Source organism: Manis javanica, chromosome 17, assembly GCF_040802235.1.
Source record: "Manis javanica isolate MJ-LG chromosome 17, MJ_LKY, whole genome shotgun sequence".
Taxonomy (NCBI): Eukaryota; Metazoa; Chordata; class Mammalia; order Pholidota; family Manidae; genus Manis; species Manis javanica.
In genome coordinates, this window is record NC_133172.1 from 53,956,783 (window position 1) to 53,980,175 (window position 23,393).

Consider the following 23,393-nt stretch of genomic DNA (forward strand, 5'->3'; position numbering starts at 1 on the left):
TCCTATCCATGAGCATGGGATGTGTTTCCATTTATTGGTGTCTTCTTTAATTTCTCTCATGAGTGTCATCTAATTTTCAGAGTATAGGTCTTTCACCTCCTTGGTTTGGTTTATTCCTAGGTATTTTATTCTTTTTGATGAAATTGTGAATGGAATTGTTTTTTCCTGATCTCTCTTTCTGCTAGTTCATCATTAGTATATAAGAATGCAACAGATTTCTGTGTGTTGATTTTGTATCCTGAAAATTTGCTGAATTCAGATATTAGTTCTAGTAGTTTTGGAGTGGATTCATTAGGATTTTTCATGTACAATATCATGTCATCTCCAAACAGGGACATTTTAACTTCTTCCTTGTCAATCTGGATGCCTTTTACTTCTTTGTGTTGTCTGGTTGCCATGGCAAGGACCTCCAGAACTATGTTGAATAAAGGCGGGGAGAGTGGGCATCCCTATTTGTTCCCAATCTTAAGGGAAAAGCTTTCAGCTTCTTGCTGTTAAGTATAATCTTGGCTTTGGGTTTGTCATATATGGCCTTTATTATATTGAGGTACTTGCCCTCTGTACCCATTTTCTTGAGAGTTTTTATCATGAATGGATGTTGAATTTTATCAAATGCTTTTTCAGCATCTATGGAGATATTCATGTGATTTTTGTCCTTTTTGTTGATGTGGATGATGTTGATGGATTTTCAAATGTTGTACCATCCTTGCATCCCTGGAATAAATCCTACTTGATTATGATGGATGATCTTTTTGATGTATTTTTGGATTCAGTTTGCTAATATTTTGTTGAGTATTTTTGCATGTATGTTCATCAGGGATATTGGTCTGTAATTTTCTTTTTTTTCTGGTGTCTTTGCCTGGTTTTGGTATTAGAGTGATACTGGCCTCATAAAATGAGTTTGGGATTATTCCCTCTTCTACTTTTTGGAAAACTTTAAGGAGGATGGGTATTTGGTCTTCTCTAAATGTTTCATAAATTTCAGCAGTGAAGCCATCTGGTTCAGGAGTTTTGTTCTTAGGTAGTTTTTTTATTACCAGTTCAATTTCGTTGCTGGTAATTGGTCTGTTCAGATTTTCTGTTTGTTTCTGGGTCAGCCTTAGAAGGTTGTATTTTTCTAGAAAGTTGTCAATTTCTTCTAGGTTATCCAGTTTGTTACCATATAATTTTTCATATTATTTTCTAATAATTCTTTGCATTTCTGTGGTGGCTGTAGTGATTTTTCCTTTCTCATTTCTGATTCTGTTTATGTGTGTAGACTCTCTTTTTTTCTTGATAAGTCTGGCTAGGGGTTTATTTATTTTGTGTATTTTCTTGAAGAACCGTCTCTTGGTTTCACTGGCTCTTTTCTATTGTTTTATTCTTCTCAATTTTATTTATTTCTGCTCTAATCTTTATTATGTTCCTCCCTCTACTGACTTTGGACCTCATTTGTTCTTCTTTTTCTAGTTTCATTAATTGTGAGTTCAGACTGCTCATATGGGATTGTTGTTCTTTCCTGAGGTAGGCCTGTATTGCAATATTCTTTCCTCTTAGCATGGCCTTCACTGAGTCCCACAGATTTTTACGTTGTTGAATTATTGTTGTCATTTGTCTCCATATTTTGCTTGATCTCTGTTTTTATTTGGTCATTAATCTATTGGTTATTTAAGAGCATGTTGTGAAGCCTCCATGTTTTTGTGGGATTTTAAATTTTCTTTGCATAATTTATTTCTAGTTTCATACCTTTGTGGTCTGAGAAATTTGTTGGTACAATTTCAATCTTACTGAATTTTACCGAGGCTCTTTTTGTGGCCTAGTATATGATCTATTCTTGAAAATGTTCCATGTGCACTTGAGAAGAATGTGTATCTGGTTGCTTTTGGGTGTAGAGTTCTGTAGATGTCTGTTAGGTCCATTTGTTCTAATGTGTTGTTCAGTGTCTCTGTCTCCTTATTTTCTGTCTGGTTGATCTGTCCTTCAGAGTGAGTGGAGTGTTGAAGTCTCCTAGAATGAATGCATTGCATTCTGTTTCCCCTTTTATTTCTGTTAGTATTTGTTTCACATATGTAGGTGCTCCTGTGTTGGGCACAAATAGATATTCATAATGGTTATATCTTCTTGTTGGATTGACTCCTTTTATCATTATGTAATGTCCTTCTTTGTCTATTGTGACCTTCTTTGTTTTGAAGTCTATTTTATCTGATACAAGTACTGCAACACCTGCTTTTTTCTCTCCATTATTTGCATGAAATATCTTTTTCCATCCCTTCACTTTTAGTCTGTGTATGTCTTTGCGTTTGAAGTGAGACTCTTGTAGGCAGCACATAGATGGGTCTTGTTTTTTTTATTCATTCAGTGACTATCTTTTGATTGGTGCTTTCAGACTATTTACATTTAGGGTGATTATCGATAGGTATGTACTTATTGCCATTGCTGGCTTTAGAGTCATGGTTACCAAAGGTTCAAGGTTAGCTTCCTTACTATCTAAGAGTCTAACTTAACTCACTTAGTGTGCTATTACAAACACAATCTAAAGGTTCTTTTTTTCTCTTCCTTTTTCTTCCTCCTCCATTCTTTATGTACTAGGCACCATATTCTGTAGTCTTTGTCTATCCCTTGATTGACTTTGGGGTTAGTTGATTTAATTTTGCATTTGCTTAGTAATTAGCTGTTCTACTTTCTTTACTGTGGTTTTATTACCTCTGGTGACAGCTATTTAGCCTTAGGAACAGTTCCATCTATAGCAGTCCCTCCAAAATACACTGTAGAGATGGTCTGTGGGAGGCAAATTCTCTCAGCTTTTTCTTATCTGGAAATTGTTTAATCCCTCCTTCAAATTTAAATGATAATCTTGCTGGATAGAGTATTCTTGGTTCGAGGCCCTTCTATTTCATTGTATTGTGTATATCATGCCACTCCCTTCTGGCCTGTAAAGTTTCTGCTGAGGTGTCTGATAATAGCCTGATGGGTTTTCCTTTGTATGTGATCTTTTTTCTATCTCTGGCTTCTTTTATTTTTATTTATTTATTTATTTATTTTTTTGAGAGGGCATCTCTCATATTTATTGATCAAATGGTTGTTAACAACAATAAAATTCTGTATATGGGTCTCAATGCACAATCATTAATCAACCCCAAGCCTAATTCTCAACAGTCTCCAATCTTCTGATCTCTGGCTTCTTTTAATACTCTGTCCTTGTCCTTGATCTTTGCCATCTTAATTATTATGTGTCTTGGTGTTGTCTTCCTTGGGTCCCTTGTGTTGGGAGATCTGTGCACCTCCATGGCCTGAGAGACTATTTCCTTACCCAGACTGGGGAAGTTTTCAGCAATTACCTCCTGAAAGACACTCTCTATCCCTTTTTCTCTCTATTCTTATTCTGGTATCCCTATAATGTGAATATTTTTCCATTTGGATTGGTCACACAGTTCTCTCAATATTCTTCATTCTTAGACATTCTTTTTTCTCTCTGTGCCTCAGCTTCTTTATATTCCCCTTCTCTAATTTCTATTTCATTTATCTTCTCCTCCACCACATCTGATCTGCTTTTAAAACGTTCCATTGTATGTTTCATTTCTGATACTGTGTTCCATAATGATGGGATCTCCAACCAGAATTCATTCCTGTGTTCTTGAATATTTTTCTGTACCTCCATGAGCATATTAATGATTTTTATTTTGAAATCTCTTTCTGGAAGATTCATGAGGTAGATCTCATTTTAATCTTTCTCTGGTGTATTTATAATTTTGCTTTGAACCAGGTTCCTTTGATGTTTCATATTTGTATGTGGTGCCCTCTAGTGCCCAGAAGCTCTACTCTTTGGAGCTGCTCAGCCCCTGGAGCAATGTCGGGGGTCACAGGGGAGTGGTGTTGGTGCCCTGTTTCATGAGATTTATTCTGTTCTCCAGGTGTATGCAGTGTGGCGCAGCCCTCTTTCCTGTTGCTCTTTCAGGATTAGTTGTATTAATTATATTTTTGTATTATATGCGGTTTAAGGAGGAAGCTCCTGTCTCACATATCACACTGCCATCTTTAATCCAATCTCCGATATGGTTCAGCATTTTAAAAATAAAAATTATAAAGGGTATTCAGTGAAAAGCCACTCTCCTACTCCTGGGCCCTAGGCATCCCTCTCCCTCCCTGTCAGCCCTGTGTTGCTGGTTTCTTGTGTATCTAGTTTAGTATTTACAAAAAAAGTAGATATATACCTTTCACCCTTATTTTTTTAGAAACAGAATGCTATAATGTTCTCTTATATTTTGTTTTTCTGCACTCATTGTATTTAGAAACAGAATGTTGAAAATGTATTTCAATAAAGAAAAACTATGCTCATTTACCCTTTGACCCAGCAATTTCCACTTTTAAGAATCTATGCAAAAGATCCATATGCAGAAACAAAATATTGTATATTGGCTATTTACAGAGTATTTCAGAAGGAAAGAAGGAAGCATCCACCAACAACTGATAAAAATGGTTCCTGCTGGGAATGGGGAAAACAGGAGGGGAAGAGGAAGACCTCTCTGAATGTACCTTTTTTTTTCAAACTAATTTTAACTTTGTAATCATATAAATACTTTACACAACTTCTTCAAAAGTCCCCCTAAAGATTAAAAGTAAAATGAAACAAAATTAGCTGTGTATAGATTTGAATCCATAACAAGAGAGGAACTATTTTCAAGTGACTTTTCATGATCCCTAGACAAGGTTTCTCAACGTCAGCACTACTGACACTTTGGACCTGACCTTCTTTGTTATGAGGGGTTGTCCTGTAGGATGTTAGGTGAGTTTCCCTGACTGGCAATGCTTTGCATGTATTGTCACACATCATGCTGGGGGAATTAAGTGCTGGGTGACCGACTCCACTGGGAGAGTGTTTTAAAATGTAGGAGGGGGGGTGCCATGCCCCAAGGAACCACATGGAGAAGCCAGGGTTGGTCAGGAGGCAGAGAAAGCAAGGACGCCACATGGGCAGGAGCCATTACTATGAAGTGGGGTGAAGGTGTGGGTCAGGGTAGACAGGCATGGGATTGGCTAGTTTAACTGATTTCAGTGGGCTCTGAGGCACGTGGGGCCATCCCTAGTTTTCTGGTTCTTGGCCCTGGGGTGATTCGGGCAGGCGGATAGTGGCCCAGGGTGCGAGAGCCCCATCGAGAGAGTGGTGGGAGTAGGGGTCTGGTTGGTGTGTGTATAAAAGGTGCACTGACCGAAGAGCCTTTTACTCACTCCAGGAGTCGGCAAGCGCTGGGTGGGGAGCAGTCTCTCCAAGTCAGCAAGGCCCCAGATGTCAAAGCATTAGAGGCACATGGTTAAAACAGAAAGGACAACTAGTAGCTTGCACCTGTTTTCTCCTGGACTTTGCCCATGGGCTTTTCCTTTGCTGACTGCATCTTTTCACTGTAATAAACTATAACTATGAAAATAACAGATTTTCTGAGTTCTGAGTCTGTCCAGTGAATCATCAAACCTGAGGATGGTCTGACCCAGCTTTTTATCACCAGGTAAAAGGGTAATGGTGAAAATCATAATGGGTTAGATTGGGCTGATATCAATGAACCCATCACTCAATCACTGAAAGTAGGAGAACCAGATGTTATGTTCCTCTTGATATTATGCAACAGAAGTATATGTAGTCACCCAGGAAATATTTGAGTCAAAGGAATTGAACCTAAATCTAATCAAGCCTCTTCATGTGGCTGCAAAGTTGTGGGAAATGTGGGGGACAAAGGAACCTGTTATCAACAGTGGGAGGGAATAAGCGGCAAAATCCAGAATGTGGGGTATTCTACTGGCCAAATGACCCATTTGTTACACACATAAAAAGGGCAGGTGGGCTGTTACAGATTCAGTGAGACAGAAGAGAGACAAAGCCCAAACCAATCAAATGCATTGTGCAGACTTTGGATCCTAACTGAACAAATCAGTAGTCAAAGGCATTGTTGAGACAACAGGGGAAACCCAGCCACAGACTGCATAATAGACATTAAGGAGTTATTAATTTTGTTTGGTGACATATGCTGGTTAGGATTTGCTTTAGAATGCTCCAAGGGAAAAGAAATTGGAGGGAGTGGGAATAGATTGGATAACAGCATAAAGCTGATGGTTGTGAAGTCCGGGTTCATGGGGGTCCACTGTACTATTTTATTTTTGTGTCTATTTGAAAATTTCTGCAACAAGTTAAAAAATAAAAGAAAATGTGTTTAAAAATTAGGAGTTACTAGCCAAATATGGGTTAAGAAAATGTAGTAAAACACGTGATCCAATTAAATATACGAAATTTGAGAACCTGCCAATATTTCAGAGATGTGACTTTGAGGCATAGGTGAAATTATAAGGATTTAAGAGATTTAGGTAGAATGTCTAAGCACCATGTTTAGCTCTTAAGGAAACAGGCAGAAGCTTAAGGGAGGCTGCCTCTCATCTCTGGCCTCCCAGGTTTTCCCAGTCTGTTCTGAAATCTAAATTTAGGATTTTTCTTTTTTTTTTTTTGGTGCAAATTTGATTTGTATATTTTTTTGGCAAATTTGCCATAAAATTTAGGAATAAAAAGACATTACCCCCTTACATTCTCATATGAATCTTTATCCTTTAAAATAGAATATCATGCGACAGAGATCTACAGTCTTCTGTAGATAAAAGTTCCTGCACAAACATGGGATTTGGGGTCAGACAAAAGACTCCCTCTGGTCAAAGCAACATATGGGAGAGCCTGGCCTTTGGGTAGTGGTGTTTTTGTCTTCCTTGCTTTCCTGCTATCTAAAAGGATTTCTGATGGAAAAAAAGTCAAGAATAATTTGTTAGGACAAACATGTATTACTTCTGTAGGCAAAAAAATTTAAGAACGCATGCTCACACACAAACTTGTACACACATGTTCAGAGTAGCACTATCTGCAGTAGCCAAAAAATGGAATCAACCTAAATGTCCATCACCTGATGATTAAACAAGACATAATACATCCATAAATTGATTTGTTTTTATTCCATAAAAGGAATAAAGTGCTAATTCATGCTATGACATCAAGAATCTTAAAAACATGCTAAGTCAAAGAAGCCAGTCACAGAAAGAAGCCAGGAACACCACCTATTCCATTTATATGAATTGTTCAGAATAGACAAATCCATAGAGGCAGAAAGTAGATTTTTGGTTGCCCTAGAACCAGGAGGGTTGAGGGGAACTGGAAGTGGGGGCTAATGGTACCATACTGGGTTGAATAATGTTCCCCCCATTTGGAACAAAAAATATTCTAAAATTGATCTGTGATGGTTGCACAACTCTGTTGACATACTAAAAAACCACTAAATTGTACATTTTAAGTGGGTGTATTTTATGGTTATATGAACCATATCTCAATAAAACTGCTATTAAAATATATTTAAAGTTATACAAAAATTCTCAAGAGCCGACAAGGACCTTGAGTAATCCCAGCATGGAGAATTTCCACTTTCAGTCAATAACTTGAGGTGTGAAGAGGTTGGCAGTTAAATATTAGATGTCTGTTAAAACAGGTTGGTTGTTAGGTCTGCTGCTGATTTCCAACAGGGACTTTTGGACAGAACTCTTTCAGTTCAAAGTCATAGAAAACCTACTCAAACAGGCGTGCTTGAAACACCAATATGAACTTATCTCACATATTGAAGTCCAGTGTGGGCCAGAGGCTTCCGAAATCCAAGCAAGGTCACTAGAGCTTTGATTCCCTTGGCGGTTTCCTTCCTTACTGCCTTCATTCTCAAGCGGGCTGTCTCCGTGGTGGCAAAGGCAGCCCCTGGCAGTCCCAAGAGTCAGCTCCTGATACACAGGGAGAGATGATCTTTCCTGCTGCATCTGCCAATAGCTGCAGGGCTGGTTCACATTCCATGGAGTAAGGTTTGCTTTATCCAGGTCCCATGGATAGGGCAGGAAAGGGGAGCTCTCTGCAGGAAGAAAGCCTGGGCATATAAAATGGTATGTCCATGCTGCCAGGTGAAGCTCTGAAACCTGTGGATTCAAACACCATCTCAGCCCAATAAATACTAGCTGAATCATCATAGAACCACACAAAATGGAGCTACTACAGAGTGCTTTTAAAGCATCATATTCCAAATTCTTATTCCATGTTTTAGAATAGCAATAAAACACAAGTTAGGACAGATAGCAAGGTCATCAGCAAGATGCCATTTTAGCATAGAGCTTCTTTAAGTACAGATGTCCCATGTTCCAGAATTCCGTTCATATTACACAGAAGAGATGTGTCTCTCTGGTAGATGGCAAACTTTTTTCCTGACTCAGCTGGAAGGAAAGCTAAGCTTTGTCCAGCACAAAGGAAGCAGCAATCCAGTATGAATGGTGGGAAACTCTGCTACAGTAAGCTCTTCACAAGTTTTCCCTTCTCATTTAAACTGGTGATATTCTGGTGGATTTCTGATCCAGGATCCAAAGGCCTGCTTCCGGAGTACGTTCCAGGCCTCCTGGTAAGCAGACGCAGCCTCCTTGTACTCCTGGTATGTCTCCAGCTTCTGCAACCTAACATACACACACCACCAGGCACATGGGTTCTCACCAGACAGCTCAGCCCTATGGCCAGCAAGATACCTGAGCAATCAACTGGACAGATTTATGCCAGGAGACTTAGGAATGGGAGGAATCTGCTCTGCTTTCTTAGAGCAACTTGGTCTCCTTGTAGGATATTCACTAGACAGCAACATGGACTACAGCAGGTAAGAATAAACAGAATGCTACTTTTGTCTGGTCCTGGTGGAATCAGATAAACAAGAGACTACTGTTTGGTTTACAGTTTTCTCATCATCTATAACTTCCACCTGAGGATCTAGCCATTAGAAATTTCTTGGGTGCACATTCCCAAACCACTTTCCATTATGCATATCCTCCTGTGTAGTGCCAGCCAACACCCCTTTCCGAATCCCTCCATGGTCTCGGACTGCTGAAGAATGGCTGACATGCTGAGCAATATTTTAATACTTATTCCCAGTTAAAATATTTTTTTCTGATGAAGATTCTTTCCTTTGATCAAACTTGGGTCCGGCTCCTCTGAGCCATCTTTGCGTCTCTGCCCTGACCTTTAGCCCTGTCCTTGCCGTCTTATAATCGAGGAGACTGATAATCATGTCGTATTGATTCAGTTTTGTCCTGCTTCTACTCTTTCATTTTTTGGCCAAGATCTGAGGAAACACACATTGTTTCTTAGCTCACTTTAGCACAGAGCAAAGCTGCTTGTTACAGCAAACACTGGTTTCAGTTGTTGATCAATTTCTACAGCTTTTTATGGGTTAATGTGTGGGATCCACACACAAGACAAGGCTAAGCTTTATCTGAGCCCCATATTCCTAGAAAACAGTATGGTTAAGAAATCTCCTGCCCACCCTTGTGTTCTGGGAAATAGCTTACTGCAAAGAGGTCTCTTCCCTATAAGACTCAGATAAGACTCATGGATGTCCCCCTGGTTTACCTGTGACAAGGCCAGACAGATCCTCCAAACTCCCATTGTCTCATAATGATGACTTGAACTGCCTGTACCCACACAATCTCCACCGAATCCCTGCTACCTTCACCAAAATTAGTTATGCTTCTCTCCTTCCCCCAGGTCCCTGAACTTTGACCCCCCCTCAGCCTGAGCCAGCATCAGTGTGTAACGATCCCTTCTGGACAGCCTCCTGAGAGTCCCCTGGCCACAAGAAAAGGCATTCCTTCTCACTTGTTCCCATCATACCACCTGCACACCTGTTCCTGGTTCTTTCCAGCCTTGTACACCGCTCCCTATAAAGGAAAATTCCTTTCCACCTGCCGTTTGAGAGGCTTACAGATTTTAGGACTGGAGCATTCTTGCTTCACATTAGTCCTCCTCTATTGCAGCAGCTCCTTCCCTTATCACAATAATCCTTCTGAATACACTCTCTCCTGACCTAAGGCCAGACTTATTTTATAGACACAGAGAATATGTGGAAATCCATCTGTCAGTGTGATTCATTTTCCCAGACAAGAAACAAGCAAAGGGAGCACAGATGCCTGGAGGGCACCGACACACCTGCGGGGTGCAGGGGGCTGGCTCCCTCGGCTGGGAGGCTCCTCCTATTCTTTAGCTTCCCCACGTTGCAAGTGAAGGGATGTGGCTGGTCTTTGTTGCCAGTTCCTGGGAGGGGAGCTCTAAACTTAGAACTTTCCAAGTGATAGGAATGGCTTTGTTATTCATAATAGACCCCTCAGGTCACACCCGAGTTTAATGCTTAATGAGATGCCTAATGAGGGGGGCCCTGGATAGTTTCGGGATGGGGCTGGTCTTGACAGCAAGACTCACTCCAAGGTTAGAGGGTTGGGGCTTTGAGCTACCTGATGTCAGTCTGACCTCCTGGGGGGCTCAGAGACTGAGTTCAATCACACCATGTGATCAACGATTCCCTCGCACTTAGGTAATGAAGCCCCAGTAAAGCTCCGATGGGGAAGCCCCGGCTTCCTGGTTGGTGACCACAGTGCTGTACAGGAATGGCGATGGCACTGTGTTTGGGATCCTCCCAGACTTTGCTCTGGGTCCCTTCTTTTAGCTGCTTCCTGATTTGTATCCTTTACGATAAAAGATAATTGTGAGCATAGTGCTTTCTTGAATTCTCTGAGTTGTTCTATTGAATTATCTAACCTGAGGGGACAGTGGGAATCCCCAAGTTTGTAGTCAGCTGGTCAGAACCGTGAGTAGCTTGCGGGTCTCTGACTGCGGCTAGTGTCTGAAGTGGGGCAGTTTGTAGGAACTGTGCTCTCAATCTGTGAAGTTTGCCTAATTCTGGGTAGCCAGTGTCTGAACTGCACTCACACCTACCTCTGAAGTAGTTTTTTAGTTTTCTATGTTCCTGTTTGGAGAGTGATTTAGATTGTAGAGCTGCAGTTCACAACCACCCATGTGAACAAAGGAAAAAGAGCAGAGAGAAACAAAATATATTGCTCCTCAAGCACCCATATTTCCCACACTCTCCATGTAGAGGTGGAATGAGGGAGGGCCGAGAATGGGCCAAGACCCAATTCTGCCCTTAGTCTCTCGTGGCTGTACCACCAAACTACCTCCCTCCACACCTCACAGACGTATCTGTGATCAGGGCCATGGGAATACAAAGCGTGGAGTCAGTAATGAAGGCCCACTGGCCTAGGGAACCACCGCTCCTGCCAACGTTTCCTACCATTCCTAAGCCAGAATTAACTCACAGGTCTTCCTAAATATGAAATGACATGGGTCAATGGTGTCACCTGAGTGTGTCTGGCCATTTGTCCTCTGAAATACTGCTTAGCAGCTTCTGGAATGATCTAAAGAGTTCCACTTTGCTGATTCGCGATCTGTTTGGAAAAAGAAGACAAAGAGGATTTATTAACTGTTTACTATGTACCAGGCTCCTATCAAAGATACCAGGCTTGTTATCTTTGTGTACCTTGGTATAAAAAGATATGGTATCTTTTTAGTTTTGAATGTGCCATATCCCCCATTTTCACCTGTACTTGTAAAGAAGAAAAAAACTAGATTTCAGTGTCTGATTAGGGTTAAGTACAAAAAGGAACCTCATCTTTAATACCATCAGTGAAATCATCAAGGTGACAGGCTTTATGGGGTAAAGTCAGAGGTAGAATTACTAACCCCCACCTCCACCCAGGACACCTTTCAGCAATGTCTGGCTACCTCCTTTCAGGAGAGATGGCCCCTGTGGGAATATCACTTCCGGGACATGAAAGCTTTGTTGCAGAGACTTGAGTGTTAAAAGAGGCAGAATCTCCAGACTATGGATAGAGATTTCCTTCAAAGCCTAGAACCAAACCAGACCTTTGCAGCAGGGTTTTGTTTGTGTGTTAGGGCACGCCTTCGACACTTAGCCAGGAAGTTCGCAACCTTGCCTCAGTCTTCACTTCCTGCTTCTGCAGAGCCTCACAGTCAGCCAAAAGTGAGGGCTTAGGGCTTTCTCAGGTCTTTCCTGAGCATGAACACAGTCCCTATGGACAATGGGATGCTTTGGAGGTCAGTCCTTTACTTCTAACACCAAGCTTCATGGAGAGCAGAGTTTGTAGTGGAAGAAGTGAGTTCCTTACCAGCCCACCTGGGCCTTCTTGGCTTTGCCCGTCCAAGCACTGTGATCTAGATTCCACGTGCCTCCTTCCTTTCCTTCATATACGCAGCTCATGAGCTGACCAGAGGTTGGAAACTGTTATGTGTGCCAGCAATGTGCAGTCCCATCTTTACACACTGCGTCTTCACCAACTGTACCATCAGCTCAGGCACTGTGGTCGTAACTGGTGTATATGAGGTAGAGATTGTACAGTGTGCCCAAAGCGCTCTTACCTAGGCTGGGACCTAAAACCTGCAGAAATCACTGCTTAAAAGGGGACCCTGAGCCCTCACATGCCACTCTCCCTGGGACTTCAATGTGCTAGAGTGGCTGCTGGCACTCAGGAATATAAGGCTGCTTTAACATTAAACTAACAAACACCCAAAGCCAAAGAACTAAAAAACAAACAGTCCAAAGCCAAAAACTAATGGAACTCATTAACAGATTAAAGGAGGAAAGTGATATAAATATGAGGAAAAAGCATGCAGATAAGCATTTGTTAGAGTACAACATCTACTAAATGATTTAAAAACTTTTAGCAAATTAGGACTAGGAAAGATAGTGCTTAAATTCAAAAGGATAGCAAATATATATCCTTAAAATCAGGGCTAAGACAAGTGTTTTGCCACCATTGCTTTTATCCAATGTTAGACAGAAGGTTCTGGCCAATAAGACAAGAAATAAAAGGAATAAGGAGTGAAAAGCAAAAACCAAAAGTCATTATTTGCATCTGATTGTGATATTGTCAGTTCTAACTGATACTGACAGTAAGTCAAGAAAAAGAAAAAGCAATGAGGGATTGGAGAGAAAATATTATTTTCAAAGACTGTCCACATTAAAAAAATGCTCAAGAATTCCCAGGTAAATTAGTAGAATAACAAGAATTAGGGGACTGCTGGATATAAGCATTAACTGAAACACAGAGAAACAAAAAATTGATTGCAACAGCAATGACCAGAAAGTGAAATAAAAGGAAATTACTTAAATAGCATCTATGGTAGCCGACCTCCAAGACAGTGATTCTTGCCTTCTAGAATTCATGCTCCTGTGTAATCCCCTGCCACGCTGCATAGGGCTGACCCATGTAATCATCAGGAGATCACAGATGCTGCGTGACTTCTGGGACCAGGTCATAAAGACAACTGGCTTCTGCCTTGCTTTCTGGGATCACTTGTTCTGGGGAAGGCAGCCACTGTATTGTGATGATGAAGACTCGTCGCCTTAGGGAGAGATCCAAGCTGTGAGGAACTGAGGCCTCCTGCCAACAGCCATCACCGACTGGTCAGCTGAGAGCATGCTACTTCGGAGTCAGATCCTCCAGCCCCAGTCAAGCCTTCAGATGAATGTCTGACATAATGAACTGCATCCTCAGGAGTCCCTGAGTCAGAATGACCTGACTAAACTCCAACCAAATTCCTGACCCACAGTGTCTATGTGAAATTATAGATGTTAATTGTTGTTTTAAGCCACTAAGTCTTAGGAGAGGGAAAGACAAATTTGTTAAAGAACAACATTCAAGGAATAAATTTAATAAAAGATGTGAAAGATTTATATGAAGAAAATAATAAAACTTTATTAAAATATATGTAAAAAGACCCAAATAAGTGAAAACTTAAAATTGCTTGTTATAAATTTGGGACACAACCGCCAACTTGGCATCAACAATAGAGAGAGGGAGATATACCATATACCATATTCCTAGTTTGGAAGACCTAATACTGAAATATGTCATTTTTTTACTGTATGTAGGTTTTCAGGTAGATGAGAATGCTAGGTGTCATGTTCACCATGAACTAGAATCAAAGAGTTCATCTCCAGACTTGGGACTTTGCAGCCAATTTTGGTGACGGGACCATATGCTTATTATACAGGAAGTCTAGAGAGTTTTACAGAGTTAACATTTCTACTGCCCACAGCTCTGTGAATCAGCAAAGGCAGAACATCAAAAATAAACTAATATCCTGCCCCAGATTATCATATTTCCCTTTGAAATACTGAGTCCGTAAGACTTTTGTTATAACCCAGTGGCCACCAATGTACTAAGAGAACATTTGGCTATATTATTACAGAGCATTAATGAAGTATGTCAAGGCATTTCATTCACAAGACAAAGAAGCCTTAGCAAATCAACCGTGCCATGGTCTGTAGCCTGAAGAAAAGCTCATTAAAGAAACACACCACTCAAACTCACTGGAAGGAGCCCGACTGGACACTATTTACCACCAGTATTGTGGTGAAATGTCAAGGCCTCCAGTGTCACTGACAGCAGCCATCAGTGCTAGAGAGCTTCGCAGCTTCTTGAGATCAGATCTGTCAATGTTTTCAATATTCTTCCCTCTGGAGAACCAACTGGCACTTTCTCTAAGAATGTTTTTGGTCTAAGTCACCTCATAAGTAGTGTTAAGGCATTATTATATCTATAAAGATAGGCTGGGAATGCTGGAAACCTCTCCTCAGCTGGAGAAGAGCTCCCTCCAGAGGGGTAGTAGTATCTTTCTCAAGATCTTCTCAACAGCAGAAAGGTGATCATACTAGTGATTCCTCTGTCAGAGACCTGCTGCTAACAGCGCTGCCCCTGCGGAGCACAGCAGTCTCCCTGGCACTGCCCTCTGCTGCTCTGCAGGGAGCCCTGCTTCCTTTTAGCTAAAAGGAAGAACACTGGATTCTTCCTGGGGATTGGTTAACTGCTGCTTGGTGCTTCAAAGAGCTAGGAAAGCTCCACATAGATAATCGTTTAAAGATTACATATTCACATTGTTATTTTCAAACTAACCCTATCTTTAACATACTTAGACACATAGATTTTTTTTAAAGACCCCTCACCCTTTTCTTTTATAATCCAATGAGCCATGTAATGAGATCTCTCCAGGATGATTTGGTATTTCCCCTGGGATGGGAAAGAGAACTTGTCTCTTTAGGGCAAGGAGAATTTAAAAAGAATTTGCCACTTTAGGGCAAAGAGGAAAATTAAGCTTCTTGGAAATAAGGGTCCTTTATCTGGTTCCTGTTATTATCACATTTTCTATAGAAAATACAAAGATTTAAATAAAATACTTCCTTCTAGTGCTGCACCAAGTACATTAAATGTCTCTGCCATCAGTCTGAGTTCACATTCCCCATAGTTCTAAAAAGATGGTCCCAGGATGCCAGCACTCAGGTATGAGCAGTGAGAAAACCTGCTTTCTCCCCAGCAGCAACTAGTCTTTTGAATAAAAGTAACTCTGACTCACACATAATATGAAGCAGCTTCATTTGATGACTGCGGGGGGAATCAATCTTAACAGATGTCTACTACAAGCTCTGTACCATGAGAGAGGCACTTTCTCTCACTTACTTCTTATGACATTCCTGTGTGACAGACACTCTTAGTTACCCTTGATTTATCATTGGGGAAAGGAGGCTCAGAGAGATAAAGTAATTTGCCCAAGTTCACCAACTGGGGAGGAAAGGAGCCAGGAATTAAATATCCATCTCTTGAACTGCAAAGCTTCTACTTTTCCCACCACACACTCTATTCCTGTATGGAGTTCGCCTTCTAAAAGGAGTGATATCCACAGCACGTCAGAGACCTCAGATCACTTACTCCAATATCTCCAATATCCTAGTTTTACAGATATAAACACACTTAGGCTCAGAGAGCAACGGACTCGTTCCCAGTCGCCCAGTTAGCTGGAGACTGAGCGAGGGTGAGAACACGAGGCACTCGCAGTCAATGGCAAGCTGGAGACAGCGCTTTAGGAACTGGAAAAGATGGTAAGTGTGAGCCGGAATGCAGTGGTAGCCGACCTGAGCTTGTAAAGTAAAAGAGGGCTGTAGATGCACGGTGAAGAAGCGCATTTAGACCAAAGCGCAGCAGTGAACCGAAGCCGCATCAGGTGGGTGGGGCCAGTGTAAGAGTTGCTGTCAGCCTGTCACTGACAGCAGAAACAGAGCTCAGCAGGAAATGTGGTTTCTGTGCTTCGCGACCTGCTTTGATCACACATCCTGGCCTGTGCTAAGATCCGGTCCCATAACAAACACAAACAGTGTCCCAAAGCCAGGAGACCCAGGGGAAAAACTGGTCCAAAGATCTCCACCCCCTCAACAGTTTTGTAAATATTACTCAGTTCAACAACCTAGGCCATCAGGAGACAGGCCGGGTTTGTGGTCTAGGGCTGTCTAGGCTGTCTGAACCCTGGTGAGTGGCCGTGAGAAACAAACGACACAAAGAAAAGAAACACCTATGAACTTTAATTACAAGACAACTTTACATAAAAAGGAAAGGCAGCTTAGAGTGAAGAGAGACTACCCGTAAAGGACGGGAGTCCTACAACGGTCCCTCAGTGGCAGCTCCGTCTACCTGGGATGGAAATGCCTCTGGTGTGAGGGCACTCTCCCACAGCCCCTCCACCCCAGGCTGCTGCAGACTACCTGCGGCTCCCCGGGAGGGAGAGCAGGGAGGGGGAGACTGGCTGGGCAGTCGGCAAGAGATGAACCAGTAAGGCAGGTGCATGCACCTCCAAACGCGGAAGGATGAGATCGGAGTCTCACGTCCAGCAGATCACTTGCTCTGCATTTCAGTAAAAGCCAGTTTGCAGATACAAAGTCCTGTTTCCACAGTGCCCTTTCTGCCAATCCAGTCACTGTGGAGCTTCATAAATGATTCCTGACCTGCTAAACCAGGTTCCAACCTTGACCTACTAAACCCAAATACCTGGAGGTAAAGGCCAAGAAAGTGTTCTTTTCAAAATCTTCCAGGGGAAAGAAGAGTCTTTAAAAAAAAAATGGTGTTAGGGGAACTGGGTATCCACATGCAAAAGAATGAAGTTGGACCTCTACCTCACACCTTATAGAAAAATTAACTCAAAATGGGTCCAAGTCCTAAACATAAGAGCTAAAACTATGAGAAGAAAATTAATTTTTTGTGACTTTGGATTAGGCAATGGTTTCTTACATATGATGATACTAAAAGCACCTTTGGTGGTTTTAAAAGCCAGATAAAATAGACTTCATCAAAATTTAAAACTTCTGTGTTTTAAAGGACACATTCAAAAAGTGAAGGGACAACACACAGAATTGGAGAAAATATCTGCAAATATGTATCTGATAAAGTACCCAGAATAAAGATATCTTGTAATTCAACAATAAAAAGGTAAGTAAAACAATTTTTAAAAAGTGGACAAAGGATTCAGAATAGATGTAAGAAGTATAAACGGCAAATAAGTACATGTTCTAACAGTTATTAAGGAAATGCACATCAAAAGCATAATGAGATAGCACTTCACACCCATTAGAATGGCTACAATAAAAAAGACAGACAATAACAAGTATTATAAAGGATATAGGATAATTGAAACTCACATACATTGCTGGTGGGAGTTTAAAATGGTGCTGCTGATATGGAAAACAGTGTGGCAGTTCCTCAAAAAATAAAAGTTAGTCATATGACCCAGCAATTTCACTCTTGGGTATATGAGAGATAGGAAAACATATGTCTGCTCAAAAGCTTGTATATAAATGCTCACAGCAGCAGTATTTACAACAGCCAAAAATGAAATAACCCAAATGTCCATCAATGGAAGAATGGATAAACAAAAGCTAGTATATCCATGTAGATATACAGAGGTGAAGTACTGATACATGCTAAAACACAGAGGAACCTTGAAAACGTCATGCTAAGTGAAAGAAGCCACATATTGTATGATTTCATGTAGTGAAATGTCCAGAATAGGCAAATCCACAGAGACAGAAAGTAGATTTGTGGATGCCAGGGGCTGAAGAAGGGGATGGGGAGACTGCTAATGGGAGTGGGGTTTCTTTATGGGGTTATGAAAACGTTCTGGAGTTACAGAGCGGTAAAGTGCGAGTGCACGGACACCACCGCCTTCTGCCCCAGTACGTGTACCTGGCCTGAAGGTGTCCGATTCCTTTCTTCGTTGTTCCCTGTGGAAAGCCGTTGGCAGTGACGTCCAATGGCTGCTCAGGAACAGCGCTCCAGCTGATGGCTGTGAAGAGATAAGACTGTTCAGTTTTCTATAAATGTCAAAGGTGTTTTAATAAAACGATTTGCCTGCCTCTGCAGACCCGTGAGAGCTGGATGTAGCATCCAAGACAATGGCTGCCACTCTGAGGCTTGGCCTCCAGAGTACAACAGTATAAAGTAACTCATGATTCATCAGCAGCAGCATTAAAGTAGGTAACAATAGTTGAGCATTTATTATATGCTGGACACATAGTAAATGTATGAAACGGAATTACTTACTAATTTAATCCTCTTTACAACTGATAAATGATATTCTTGTCTGAAGATGAAGAAACTGAGGCTAAGAGAGGATTAATCAGTTGCCCAGGGTCATACAGAGGATGAACTTGACCCAGTGTTGGTGTCCCCCAAGTCCACACTATTGACTCAGGTGGCAAACGGCCTCCCCAGGCTGGGAGGATGCAGCCCCTCCCAGGCTACTTCGTGGTCTGGGGACAAGTTACCCCAGGGCAAGTGGAACCTGGATCCCTTACCTGCCCCACAAGGAACAAGTCGGCCTGGGCTGTCAGCCCTTTTTGCCTGCAATGCACAGCGGCTCTGTTCAAATAGTAAATCTGACTGCTGTATTTTCACTTCTTGAACTCCAAAGCCTTTGGGTAAAGGTGAGACGTCCTGACACCTAATGTGAGGAAAAATGAATTCGGTTTAGATGTGCTCCTCAAGAAGAGTACCTAGGATTATGGACCATATCACCATACAAGTGTTGGTGTGAGGCAAAGGCCTTAGATGTGTGGGTTTATTTATTTGTTTATTTATTTATGGGCAGGGGGCACAGGAGGGTGTGACAGAACAGAATCTAGATCATATGAACCTTATGGCTGGAGAAAGATCCTTTCCCATCACTCTGGAATGGTAACTATGAATTGAGTCACCACCCCTTGGTGATTTTAGAAACACCAACTCCATTCCTGGTACTGGCTTTCAAAGATCTGAAAACCTTAAGCAGAAATATTAACTTGTTGGCATCTGCTTCCTGGGGAATCCTTCAAACACACCAGAAACCAAAATCATCCCTTAAGGATAAAAGCTTCATTTTTTTCTCTCGTGTCTTTCACACATGATGCCAAGCTAGATGCCAACAAGACACTGGTCTAGAACTGAGCAGACAACAGCTTAAAATCTCAGAGTAGGGAAAGCACATAGAACACAGAAAACATCTTGGGCACAGTGCCTTAGGGTATTTTTTTTTAACATCTTGGGATGTAGTTTATATACTATAAAATCTACCCATTTGAAGTATATTAATTCAATCCCTTTTTACATATTTTCACAGAATTATGCAACTCTCACCACAATCCAAGTTTGTAAGTTTTCATCATCCTGATAAGAAACCCTGCCCCTATTACCAGTCATTCCCTATCCCCTTCTTCAGCCACTGACACCCACAAATCTACTTTCCATGTCTATGGATTTGCCTATTCTAGGCATTTCACTACATGAAATCATACACTGTGTGGCTTTTCTCACTTTGCATAAGGTTTTCAAGGTTCACTCCTTTTTGTGGCTGAGTAATATTCCGCCGTTTGGATCTTCTGCCTTTTGTTTTTGCATCCACCAGCTGATGGACATTTGGGTTGTTTGACTTTTTGGCTACTGTGACTAATGCTGCTACGAACATTCATATACAAGTTTTGGTGTGGATGTATGTTTTCATTTTTCTTGGGTATGTACACAGGAGTGGAATAAGTGGTCAGATCCTGAGGCTGCTTCCTGGAGCTGGCCTCAGGGTGGGACATTTGACACAGGGTCACAGGCTTCCCCTGGCCATGGCTTCATCCTACCTTCAGTTACTACAGAATTAATTGCCTTTAGCTGTCCTTCCTTAGGGAAACCCTCCTTGAATGGTCATCCTGTCTTTTATTTTAAGGAATTAACAGGGTTTTAAAAAATTGTGACAGCAACATATGTACACTATGGAAACATAAGAAAACAGAAATCACAAAGAAGAAAAAGATGCCCATAATACCAGCACTCAAAGGTAACCAACTGTATTAATATCCTGGTGTATATTCTCTGACATTTTTTGGGTGCATATATACTTTAAGACCAAAATGAACTCACACTATCTTCTAGATTGCTCTTTAAAAATTATGAGCATCTTTCTATGTTAAAAATGCATCAATATTAGTTTTAAGAAAAGTCACTTCTTATTGGTAGCCATTAAAGAATGGTTTCTTTTTCTTTTTGTAAAATGACCACACACAAAGCTGAATTTTGAGCACTTTCTTAACTATTTCCTTAGAGCAAATTCCTGGAAATGGAAGTACTGGATCAAAATGTATGGCTATTTTTAAGGCTTGCTGGGCATCCCTCAGACTGCTTCTCAGCAGGCTGTGCCGTGGAGCCCTCCCTCCCTGCCCGCTCACCTCCCTGTCAGTGCCCTCTGCATGGCCTCCTGGCTGTACGGGCACTGCCCAATGACCACAGCTGACAGGTAGATGGGCTCTTCCAGGAAGTGCATCAACAGTGCCCCTTGGCATCCGAGGACATTCCACCGTGCCAACTTGTCACTGCAGGACATGGAGCGAGTCCTGTCTCCCCGGCCTGGCTTCACTCGGAGGAGCCCCACCTGGTGATATGCAGCCCCAGGCCTCCCGGAGTCTCCGGCTTCTCCAGGCACACACTTGGCTCCAGTTCTGTAGACGTCCACCACTTTGGCACCATTGGGGGCCTTTCTGGTGACAGCAGCCAATTCCTCTGCAGTGAGATTGGAGCTGCTGACACGTGGTGGGACTGGGCCGCTTCTCTGACTGCCAAAACTCTGATGGTGAGCCATACCATCAGGAGCCCCGGGCTCAAACCTCATCTTTTTGGTCACAGTACTGTCCAGGTCTTCATATTTCCTTTTATTTTCAGGAGTTTCCAGGTTACCACTGGCTTCTGATGGGTCACTGGCCCATTCTCTACTGACAGGAAAGCAAGGCTGATCTTCAAACTCAAGCATTGGGATGATGGAAGCATCCCCACCTGCGGGAGAAGGAACCCCTTAAGTTCTCAGAGTCAGGCTCCCACACCAGTCACATCAGCATCCCTTGGGAATGTGTTAGAAATGCAAAGTCCTGGGACCCACAGTAGACCTGACAAATCAGAAACACTGGAGGTGGTACCCAGCAGACCATGTTAACAAGCTCTCCAGGTGATTCTGACGCAAGCCCCAGTTCGAGAACCACTGCCTTAAACAAAGCATAATTCTGTTTTTCCACTGATCTGAGATGAATTAAGAGCATTTGCCCAAATTTCCCTAATGGGAATCCTCTGGGGCTCTTATTGAAGACCCTATTCTAGACCCAGTGAGTAAGAATCTCAGGGGTGATGAGGGGGTGGGGGTTGGCAGGTCTGGAAAACTGATTATATTAACAAAGATCCTGAGTAAATCTTATCACAGGAAGTTTTGAAAACACTAGTTTAGACCAGGTTTTCTCAACCTCCGTGTTGCTGACACTTTGGGGACAGATAATTCTTTGCCATGGGGGCTGTCCTGTATATTACAGGATGTTGAGCAGTCTCCCTGGTCTCTACCTACCAGATGCCAACAGCACCTCCAAGTCTGACCATCTGTGGAGAAAATGGAAGTTCCTGTGGCCAGGATCCCCACCTGCCCCTAAACTACCTGATGATGTAACTGGCCTGCTAGGCTACTGCTTCCACACCCATATGCAATAAGTAATTATTGATTGAGACACTATATAAAGATCTCCACCCAGTACTCTGGGCAGATGCAGAGATGGAGGTGGATTATGGACCTGCTGGATACAGATGTGATTCCAGTGCTCAACCTACCACTAGGAGAATAAAGCCGGGTATAAATCCTTTTACCCCAAGAACATTCCATTGTCATTTCTCAGTCTCACCGAATCCACAGTGAACTTGCCCGGGGCTGAAACCCTCAGGCAAGACACCATCAATAATATGTCCAGTTGCCAAATGTCCCCTGGGAAGCAAAATCATCCTGAGCTGAGAAACCAGTGGTTTACAATGAACACAGTTTCCCAAGTACATTTTGTGGAATGTCATCCCATTAAGATGCCTTGGAGAACAAAAGTGGATGGTTGATTTCATGCTTAAGTTTGGCAAACAATGCTCACAATTACCCCATATTGGACATTTCTGTGCATATCCTCACAGTAAAGACTCTTCAGTAAACCCCACAACTGGTATTTCCCTTTGGTGGTTTAGACATTTCTGACCCACTCTGGGCTTACAGAAAATCAAAGAAAACTAGAGGTCAGTAAAAAGCACAGCTTCCCCTTAAGAAGGGAGCTACTTCTCCAAACACTAAGATAGTGAGTGTTGCTTTTCTAAAGTGCGTAAATAATACATCTGTATCCTTTATAACCTAAGAGTGGGAAAGGCAAGAGATATAGAAGGGGAATGTTGCCAAAAAGGTTGGCTGGCTGATTTCCAGACACTGCACAAGGTGACAGTGACTTTGCAGAACTCACAGGGACCTGCCTCCCACTCTGAAGGCTTGGAGATTTAATCTTGACAAGAAGGCTGAACTTGAGAGGCTGACTTATGCTGATAAAACTCACAAGTAAGAGTCTGAGCTCACCCAGGTACTGAATGATCAATTAGCAATGAGGAAGAATTGCCCAGGGAGCCAATAGTCACATTCTGTAGGTAGCGTTCTTTCTTCTTGCAGACAAACCATGGGTGGACATCGCATTTTAAAAGACTACCAATGAACTAGGGGAGTTAATATCAGTGGTTACAAATTTTGATTTCACAGATCAGTAAAATTTCCAGAAGATTTTATAATTAACAGAGGGTTCACCACTTTTTATTCCATCAAGTAAGAGCTTTAACAATACTAATTACCATTTTAATTAAAAAAAGACAACAATATCATTACTTTTCATGGCAAGAAATTAGCTTTTTTTAAAAAACTCACTACACAGTCCTGATTTTTCTCATCTGGCCATAGACCAGTACACTCTCCCAGAGTACCGCCAGCCTCGGACCATTGATTTGGGTCTGACTGGTGGTCAGGCTGGCTGCTGATGTGTGTCTCCACAATAAGGCCACACCTGCCACTGGAATCCACCATGCTCCAGCTACTTCAAGTGTGGCCCGCAGGCCAACGTCACTGCCATACAGGGAGCTGGTTAGAGATGCAGAACCTCAGGCTCCACTCCAGACCCACCAAATTTAAAGCTGTCTTTTAACAAGCCCCCTGGGTGACTCATATGAGAAGCAGAGTTAGAAAATATCCTTTGGTGCTTGGACAAAGGTACCAGTGTTAAGAACAGAGCACAGATGAGCCTTGCCTGCCTCTGTATGTCATTTTTCTGGCCTTTGACTCTTAACCAACTCTTTTCCAA

At 42.0% G+C, this 23,393-nt stretch overlaps 1 protein-coding gene across 9 annotated transcripts in view; it reads right to left on the reverse strand.

Annotated features, from left to right (window-relative positions):
• Positions 1-23,393, reverse strand: part of ADAT1 (adenosine deaminase tRNA specific 1) — a 36,011-nt gene that overhangs the window by 6,877 nt on the left and 5,741 nt on the right. For 6 of the 9 annotated variants that reach the window (XM_073226862.1, XM_073226863.1, XM_073226860.1 and 3 more), the window contains exons 6-9: positions 20,439-21,039; positions 18,546-18,691; positions 17,935-18,034; positions 11,206-11,292 (exon numbers count right to left, since the gene is read on the reverse strand). In XM_073226862.1, coding sequence (XP_073082963.1) covers positions 11,206-11,292; positions 17,935-18,034; positions 18,546-18,691; positions 20,439-21,039 — 934 coding nt within the window. Of the gene's footprint in view, positions 1-1,239; positions 9,138-11,205; positions 11,293-17,934; positions 18,035-18,545; positions 18,692-20,438; positions 21,040-23,393 lie in introns of those variants that run through there. The other 3 variants (XM_017643295.3, XM_017643294.3, XM_017643297.3) reach the window with 3 other exon arrangements.